This window comes from Melanotaenia boesemani, chromosome 21, assembly GCF_017639745.1.
Source record: "Melanotaenia boesemani isolate fMelBoe1 chromosome 21, fMelBoe1.pri, whole genome shotgun sequence".
NCBI classification, from domain to species: Eukaryota; Metazoa; Chordata; class Actinopteri; order Atheriniformes; family Melanotaeniidae; genus Melanotaenia; species Melanotaenia boesemani.
Window position 1 is genome coordinate 16,242,678 of NC_055702.1, and position 9,702 is coordinate 16,252,379.

The 9,702-nt window shown below is 37.4% G+C and overlaps 1 protein-coding gene across 1 annotated transcript; it reads left to right on the top strand.

The window, feature by feature from the left end:
* The first annotated feature begins 2,148 nt into the window (after positions 1-2,148).
* On the top strand, positions 2,149-9,171 carry mmp25b (matrix metallopeptidase 25b). Its single transcript, XM_041974563.1, has 11 exons — positions 2,149-2,221; positions 2,328-2,413; positions 3,762-3,894; positions 4,039-4,180; positions 4,475-4,779; positions 4,894-5,073; positions 6,607-6,691; positions 6,921-7,003; positions 7,158-7,310; positions 7,801-8,094; positions 8,790-9,171. Exons 2-11 carry the CDS (start codon positions 2,330-2,332, stop codon positions 9,056-9,058), a joined length of 1,728 nt encoding a protein of 575 aa, XP_041830497.1. The 5' UTR covers positions 2,149-2,221; positions 2,328-2,329; the 3' UTR covers positions 9,059-9,171.
* Positions 9,172-9,702: the final 531 nt, after the last annotated feature.

Sequence of the window (9,702 nt, forward strand, 5' to 3'; positions counted from 1 at the left end):
TTTTTTTGCATTAATGCAGCGGAGTATCTGAAATGCTGCATTTTACAAAAAAAAATATGATGCTTTATTTAGGAGCTTTTTACAGTAAAACCTTGTAAAAAGAAATTAAATTTAACTTATTTTTGTTAAGTGTGTGAATCTGTTTGTAAAAGAAAGCCACCATATAAATAAACATTAATAATTTTGTACTGCAGTGCAGCATGCTTCTGCTTATAGAGATTTAACCCATTAAGGCCTGACCCATGAAAAAATGGCAAGAAAAGTCCAGTTTTTTAATTTGGCCCTTTAACAAAATGTAACAAAGAAAATAACGTTTTTTTTGGGGGGGGGGGGGGGGGGGGGGGGGGGGGGGTTTCTACCATTTATTATCATGTGATACATGAAAAATATTATAATGTGGTTTTCTGCTTCTGGGAATTTTTTAGGGGACAGAACACAAGTATCAGATTGTGTTCAACAGGATTTTGAGCAAAGTTTATACCATAAATTGAAGAAACTGAACAGAGAATGAAAAAATGCTGGATGACATCATGAAGGCTTACAGTTGTGAGTGTCTAGATTTAACACAAATAACATACTCTGCAAGAAGGTTGTTTGGTAATGATTCAGTTTCCTAGAATTGTTATGCACACCTTCAAAAGGGTAACGGTATGACTGGATCACACGGTACATTATCAGCGCTGAGCAGTGAAAAGACTGTTTACTTTCCATAGGGCAGCGACATGAACTGGACATGTCAGAAAATGGCCAGCCATTAGCAGGGCTCTGTTTTGTGCTAATGGCGTGACTCATATGGGCCCTGGAGGATGAATAGAAATTAAAGACGAGAGGAGAGGAAGAGGGGGAGGGAGGTAGAAAGATAATACCAGTGATGCTTTGCAACAAGAATGAAAATGCACACCAGCAAAACATAATGGGACTCTGAGATGCCAGAGCACTCCAGCTTAATGCAGCACCATCAGTTCATTTCAAATGTGTTTTACTTTGAGCAGCACAGATGATTGTGTTGAAAATTAGTATTAATTTTGAAAGTATTTTTTAATATTTATCTAAATAGTTGCAGTAAAAATTATAAAAATGTAAATGTTGAAGGCTTAACCTTCATCACAAATGCCGTTTCCTTCTGTTTCTGGGTGATAGTGTTGAATTATGACTACAAAAAGACATTATGATGTCACAGAAACTGGCCTTTAGCATTTTGGATATAAAGTGGCATCTTTTAATCTATTAGACACTTGTATGGTAGTTGTCATAATTAGGGAGCGATGGCAAAAAGCTGGTTTTGTGAGGACATAGTGACTGCAGCCTTTCACCTTTGAACTTGAGTGAGATCTAATCATTTCTTCACTGAATGTTTGTCCCAGATTGAAGAATTCCTGAGGCATCATTCATGAGAATGGGATAGATGCAAGCACTTTAGAGAAACAGTAGGGCACTGTGAGTTGTCCAAGATTTCCTCCTTTGAACTCTTTCCCCCAAAAACCTCTCTTTTATCTTGCTAGAAGGAGGTTAAGGAAAGATGGTAGGAACATTTTGGGAACAAAAAGTTTGGAAAAGGTTACCAAACTGCAACAGGAATCAGACAAAATTCTTTGCATAATATCTATCAAACATATCTGAAATTCAGTTAAAATGTTATATTTTTACACAGTTATTTTGAAATATAACTGTGTAATACTAATAATAATCATCATCATTATCATCTTCATCATAAAGAACTACAACTAACCATGAGCCAACCTGCACAGGGCAAAGTTTTCATATTAAATCCTAAATCTCTTTAATGGTTCAAACGGAAACATAAAAAGTAACGAAAAATAATGTGAAAGAATCTCTAATAAAATCATCTGACATATGTATTTCTAATAAAAAAAAAAGAAATATACATATTTTTAGTGTTTGCTGATTGATGGCTGGTAGAGAAAGTTTTAAAGGAACAATTTAAATCCGTTTTTAGAAGCTATAAAAAACTAATTCAAATGCATTTACAGTCTATTGCTTCTTCGGTTGTTTCTTGGTCTTTGGATGATTTTATGCGAGTAATGAGGCGTTTTGATTCGTGCAAGGTGCACAAAGCTCCATATACGGCACATGAAAGAGGAGGAAAAAAAGAAAACCGCGAACCCTTCTTGAGCTATACTGAGCGCACAGACTGAGAGTTGGTTATTGATCAGCCCATCCTAGTCTCAAGAGACAGCGAAGCTTCAGGGGGGAAACAACGGTGAGCTTTGTGTCGGTGCTTTATAGTTTGACATGATTGCTGTTTGGAAAAAAAATGTACAGAACATAGAAATGTTTGTAAATGAGTGCTTTATTTGCATCGACAGGGATGGAGTTTGCTCTTCTTCTGTGGATGATTTGGAACTTAACGGGAAGCACATCAGCAGTGCCCAACCAGTACAGCAGAGCGGTGGTGAGTGGAGATATATCAACAATTTAAATACTTTATATCAGCTTTACATTTTTGCATGGCTGTGTAAACTGAATAAAAAGTTTAACCAGCATAGCTAATCATTTTCTATTTTAAATTTAGAAAGAAATACAGATTTCTCGAATTAATGAAGGATACATCACTTTCAATGAGAACGATTTTTTTTCTTTGCGCGTGTGCCAGTAAAGCTTTTACTTCCTCATGTGTCTATCAGTTATATCTTATGCATTCACTGGCATTTTTATGGAGTAATGCGCTTAATTGCATATATTTAGGCTATGTTGCAAATGTGAGGATTTGTAGGTCTGTGTCAGACATGCAGGCTTCCGTCTGACTGGCATGACAGGGTTGAGTAATGTAACGGAAACATATGGTGAAGCAGGGCAGCTTCTACATGACTCCTGAGGTTCACAGGCACATTTTGTTTAGCACGCAAACACTTTTTAGGACTTTTTTTAAGGAGAAAACTGCCTTTGGCCTTTTATATATTACTTTTAATTGTATAACAAAAGGAATTTCTTTTATTATTAATATTATTATTATTATTATTATTATTATTATTATTGACTGTGTTTAAAAAATACAGGGCAATGCAATTTGGAAATCTGACAGCTGAAGTTCACTCTCATTTTTCCTCAGAATTAGTATCAAAACCTACATTCATTTTATTTCCGAGCATCAGTGTGGCTTTTATATGTAAAGGGTATTGTTTCACTTCTGCAAGGGAAATTTCAAGTATTTTAAGATGTAATGAGATAAAAAGAGAACAAAAACTGTACTGGTCCCCAATAGGAAATTACAATAATGGTCATATACAAATCACAGCACGCAATATCTGCTGTTTGTCAAACCCACAAAAACACAGTTGACAGTCGGCCAACACCTTTTCCTTTTGATTGTAGTAAGATGGTTTGAAAATGGGAGGGACTGAAAAGTTCAAGTTTCGGAAGAACTGTGAAAAAGCTGACTTTGTTTGATTTCCTTCTGCAACTGACAAAAAAGGATGTGATTTAGTAATATTGACATGAAACAAGTTTACAACAGGCTGCATTTTAAGGGAAGTGCTGGGTATGGCTGAAAGCCGATGGTTTATGTTCATGATTGGAGCAATATTAACCTCTGTGTCATCAAAGTGGGTTGTTGGTTAAATTAGATTTTGGGTTTGATAATGAAGTAATTCACCAGCAAAGAAAATAAGGCTTTCTTTCTTTCTTTCTTTCTTTCTTTCTTTTTTTTTTTTTTTTTTTTTTTTTTTTTGTCCTATGGCTTATGTTGTAATTATTTCTGGGAAATTGCCTAATTTCTTTTCCTTTCTTTGTTTTCTGTCCAGGACTTTCTGAGCAGATATGGCTACCTCCCTCCTCCTGACCCACGCACCAGCAAACTGCAGACCAAAGAGGGCATTGAGAACGCCATCCGTGTCATGCAGAGATTCGGAGGGGTCCCTGAAACTGGGTTGATTGGTAACAACCTCATAATTTATGCCGCTTGATTCAGCAGATCATGTGTATATTACATTCCCATGTCTGCTGTCATGAAGACAGCTACTTCCCTTTAATCTGTTCTTCAGTTTCAACATTCAAGTGTGTAATCAACTTCTCCTACAGACAGTACAACCCTAAAACTCATGTCTACGCCACGATGCTCTCTCCCTGATATTGTTGGAGGGGAGGACATGAGAAGGAGGAGGCGGAGAAAAAGATATGCCCTGTCAGGCCTTAAGTGGCATAAGACAGACCTCACATGGAGGTATGTTTCCTGTCATGCTATTGTGGCTTTACCACTACCTTACTGCATATGAATCATTGGCTCAGGGTTTTTCCATCATCCTTGTATGTCAGACAAATGTACAAGAACCGTTGCTGATTTTAATATTATGTTAGGATTAAATATTCCTATTAAGAGCAGAAATTGTTATGTTAAAGATTAAAAACTGTAAATAATAAAAAATAAAAATCCTAAAAATGAATAAAACTCAGACCAGTTTCTTAATAAACAAAAGAGAGGCTAACTGAAACTTTGGGTTTGTTGTGATATCTGCAGCGTCCATAGTTACCCAACACCCTCCAGCTCACCTGGCCTCCCTAACAACTTGGTGGACAGCCTTCTGGCTCTCGCCTTAAACGCATGGGGTAACGTGGCCCCCTTGAATTTCCAGCAGCTGCAACGCAACAGCCCGGAGGCCACAGCTGGAGGAGATATCCGAGTGTCTTTTGCCAGCTTGCTCCATGATGATGGGTACCCTTTCGACGGGCAGGGGGGCACCCTTGCTCATGCCTTTTTTCCTGGCAGGGATGAAGTTTCTGGTGACACACACTTTGATGATCATGAGATCTGGAGCTATGGAGGTACTTATTGATTGTAATGATGATGGGCAGATGGATGATTCAAAGTGACCTAGTGGGAAAAAAATTCCCATGCATGTTTTGACCCAGTAGCTTTTTTGTATCCAACTTCCACAGGTGACAGTAGCAGCACAGACTTGTTCACAGTGGCAGTGCATGAGTTCGGCCATGCATTGGGCCTGTCTCATTCTTCATCTAATCCATCCATCATGAGACCATATTACCAGGGATCTGTAGGAGATGTTACCACATTCAAACTGGCCCTAGATGACATATTAGCCATCCAACAGCTGTACGGTCAGTTATTGTCATTTATTTATTTCAAGTTTGTTGACAAATTTTCTCTTTCTGTTTGTCTAGTAAGAAATCTTCTCATGAATTAAGATTTTAAGTTTAAGGAAATAACAGGGTAAAGGTGAATTGATAGGGCCCAAAACAGTAAAAGACTGGTTTGAATGCAGACGTTAAAAAAGACAAGGAAAAAAACTAAAATGTGGTGTTGGTTTTTTTTGTTTGTTTGTTTGTTTGTTTTTAATTGAACTTTGAAAAGGTAACAAGAAATACAGCAGCAACTCAACATGAACAAAAAATTCAATCAGGAAAGCCAAAATTGAGGAAACGCGTGGGTAAGCAAGCTGGGAAAAGCTAGTAGAAGCAACAAGTAGGGAAGACAGGCAAAAAAATGGTCCAGTCCCAGTTTTTTTGCATAAGAGCCAAACAGCTAAACATTCAAAGACTGAACTATTGTCATTGCTGTAGTATTTTACCATGAGCTGATTAGAGCTAAAAACAATACAGATCAGGAAATGGCATCATGACAACTCTTTTCCATTACTCACCTTATATACTATTATTGATAGAAAAGAAAAGCCACATCCTCAAGCATGTATCGACATTCAACATTTGCTACGGAAGGACCCCTTATTTTAACTTAAAGTAGTTTTACTCCATAACTTGTAATGGGTGCATCAGTCCACAGTGGGAAAGTAGCTCTTTCAAATAAAAGTTAAAAAAAACCTGTGAAATGACTAGATCCATGACCTGTTGGGCTGTAGTGATTCCTTGTATTTGTCAGGATGAACTTTTCATTTATATTTACGTGTAACACTGATCATTTCCACGGCTATTATTTGGGGGGACTTTTGATAACTTTGGTAAAAAATGTTGTGTTAACCATGTTTTTAAAACTCTGCTTCAGTATTGGTTTTGCTTAAACTACTCTGCTGTCAGCATGTCAATGTCAAAGTGTTGACAAATGTGAAATTTGGAGGTGATGTATTCAAAAACCAAAGTTGACTGGAAGCAATTGCTGAAAAAAGTGGAAAAACTAACTTCTTAAGCTAAAACTATGCTACTAGGTCACTGAGGCTATGGGAAAGAAGTGATATTTTATTGGTTTTAAAGTGTATTAGTATGGATTAACATGTACTAATATTAGAAAGGTTAAACATTCCAGTTTTTGTCTTCACCCAATCAGATCGGAGGTTTTGTTTTCAAAATCCTTTTGAAGATATAAGTTAAAGCCTTTCTCATAAATTACTTTATTTTCTTCATGCTAATACTAATATCTATGTCTTATCAAGAGATCCATTAAAAAAAGTCAAAGCTCATTAAAACAGTTACTACTCTTTAATAAAAGGTGTAAAGGTGTGCACATGTGTAGGAACGATGACTGAAAAACTTCCACTGAGGTGTCACCGACAATGAAAGAAAAGCCACTCATCTCCACTTCTGATAAGGTTGTGGTTTGTTCCAAATTTGTCTTAAGCTGTCATCAGCTTTCAGTTCCTCCTCAGCATTGTGTTGTTTGTGATTATTATTCTTTTACAGGAATGAGAAATGCTGGGCAACCAGGTGGTGTTAATCCTGACGTCCCACGCCTTCCGACCCCACCGCCCCCAAGACCCACACTGTTGTGAGTTAACCCAATAAAACAATTGTGCACCTCTACACAGACAATAAGCTCTCACTAATTACATCCACTCATGGTCAAATGACTAAAAAGGTGTTAAGAGCCCTGAAGACTCAGTGTGGTCTTGTTGGGACTTGTTGCACCCTCTAGTGGTTTTTTTATCCAACTACATCCAATAATAATACTGACTATAGTTTGACCAGGTTTAAAAAAAAACTTTTTTCTGTCCCAGTTCTGATCCTTCATTCCATGAGCGGTGTCACGGAGGCTTTGATGCAATAGCAAATATTCGAGGAGAGGTCTTCTTCTTTAGAGGTTAGAAAACTTTCAGGACACGCACACAGAAAATAAATTATTTAAATTCCTGTGAATTTGAACAAACTACTCTTGGTGATCGTCTTTATCAGCTGTACTCTTTCTGAATGAATAATTCATACTGGTGTCATGCGTGCTCTCTTTTCTTGGAAAGGTGCACATTTCTGGAGAACAAAGCGAGACGGATCTTTGGTTTCCTTAAAACCTGCACAGATCAACAAATTCTGGATTGGCCTTCCACGAGAAGCAAAAAAAATTGATGCAGTTTATGAGAGAAGGAGTGACAGCAAGATCATTTTTTTTATTGGTAAGAAAAAAAACCTTATGGTCACGGTGTTGCTCTGGTTAATTGGTTTTCATACCTGTGAGTTAGAACGAAAAGGTTTGAATATGTTTGGTGGTATTTTTGTGTGTGTATGTGTCTATGTGTGTGTGTGGTTATTTTGAGAAAGGATTAAACATTTTCGCAGAAAAAGAGCACTACTGAAATAATGTTCATAGTTGAAACTGTGCAAAAAATAATCTATGTACAAGACATATTCTGTTTTAATAATAATCACCAGATAGATATTAGACTGTGACTGAAGGCCGACTTTTCTTTCACTCTGATTGTACTTTAATTCTAAAAACATTGTTGCTATTATAGTATGATTGATTTACTATATATATTTCTCTTTAAAAATAAACAAGTCAATTCAGCAAAACTAAAATAATAATAATAAAAAAAGATACCAGTATTTAACAAACTTCCCAAACCAGAGAACCATTTTAACACAGTAATATTGTCCTCTGTCCAGGTTCTCAGTACTGGGTTTTCAAAGACACAGTGGCCATGAGTGGGTACCCACGGCCCCTCTCTGACTGGGGCATAAAGACAAAAAATGGGGCGCTAGTGGACAGGGTGGAGGCAGCCTTCATCTGGGCCCACAACGGCAAGACCTACATGTTCAGTGGGGGTCAGTTTTGGCGGTTTGATGAGAGCCGCAAGAGTGAGCAGGTGACCAGGCAGCCAGAACAAGGCTACCCACGGGACAACGGCATCTGGGAAGGAATGCCCACCCATATGGATGACATTATCAGCTGGGGAGAAGGTAGTGTTGTCTATAGATAAATAAATATGCAAAGAATGTCTGACGCGTGTTGTAGAGCGATAAACTAAACCAGAAAGGCTAGATGAAATTTTTCACCTGTGGAACCAGACAATAGAGGTTGAAAATGAAGATAAGGGTAGCGCGTGGCACACATGTGACAAAGAGATACCCCGGCATACCGATGCACTTGAGTGATCAAGTGTAAAATGAAAGATTTACCCAAATTATTTAATCTTGAAGGGAGAAAATAGCTGTAAGATAAAAAAAAAAGTGTTGCACTCTGTCTCCATGTGTATTCTGCTTAAATTAACACTTCAACTCTTTAGGGGGTTCCTCAGGATAAGATCTTAGAAGACAAAGGACTTATTATGTACAGGCCACTCCCTAGCAAAGCTCCTGATGGTGGTCAGGTAATGAAACTCTACCAGTGGGGTGAACAATAAAATTAAAGTCTTTACTAAAATGTAAAAAATAGAGTAGACATAGTCAGTTAATGTAAAAAAAAAATACACAATATGTATTTTGCGTATTCTGATCAAGGTTACAAGTTTTCCTTTCCTTTTGCATCCTCCAACAAGTTAAAAATACACCCAAATAATTAATTTCTCATAATTATGCAGAAATCGTTAAAATATTAGGTCTAAATTAACATTATGAGCAGCGTTTTATGTGCTAAATGTGCTGATCTTCTTCAGGAGATGCATATTTCTTCAAGGACAGCCTCTACTGGATCACGAGTGGAGGACTGACCCAAGACATCACTCCCAAATCCATCGCAGTGGACTGGCTCAGATGTCCAGCATCCTCTTCGACCCCAACGCCAACAATTCCTCACAACCCAAAGAAATGCACCTGTGACTTCAGCGGATCATCATCTCAGCTGAAGAGCAGCTGGATCCTTCTGATCTCTGTTGTGTTGGTGATCAGTGAAGTAAACAGAAGCCTGATTTCTGGGTTTCCTTGACATGTGTTTATTCTGTTCTATTCTATTCTATTCTATTCTATTCTACAGTCATTTAGCAGATGCTTTTATCCAAAGCGACTTACATTTGAGAGTAAGAACACAAGCAAGAATTCAAACAAGATGGGACATCATAATTGAGTGACAGTCAGACTCCTTTGAGTCCAGTTGGACCCAGGTGCTGTCATGTAGTGCTAGAAGCAGTGCATATAATTTTTTTTTTTTTTTTTTTTTTTTGTAGTTCTTTTGTAAGACATTTTGTTTAAATACAACATCACTATTTCATCAGAAATGGGCGGCTGCTTTTTGTGCTACTTCCCACATCCCAATAGAGAGTAATAAAGACTCCTTACATAATTTACTCATACATTACAGCTGACATGCTGGTGTTAAATGATCTAATCTCAGACTGTGATCCTGTAAATATTTTGTCTCAGAGCATATTGTCAATCCACTGAACTACTTCCAATTTCAATTTTGCTATAGAGTTTCACATGTTCCTATTTCTGGAAGTAGTGTTGCATTACATCGAGCAAAGGATAAAAGGAAATATAACACCATGATTCAGCAAATGGGAATTCCCTTCCTCATAATAAGCATTTATACAACTAACCAAAAGACACACATTCAGACAATTGGTGTTATGA

Bases quoted from the DNA above. Each gene is read 5' to 3' on its own strand.
- mmp25b (XM_041974563.1), top strand. From the start codon at position 2,330: ATGGAGTTTGCTCTTCTTCTGTGGATGATTTGGAACTTAACGGGAAGC. The intron at 3,895-4,038 runs GTAACAACCTCA...CTTCTCCTACAG, and splicing joins CCCTGAAACTGGGTTGATTG to ACAGTACAACCCTAAAACTC. The intron at 5,074-6,606 runs GTCAGTTATTGT...ATTCTTTTACAG, and splicing joins AGCCATCCAACAGCTGTACG to GAATGAGAAATGCTGGGCAA.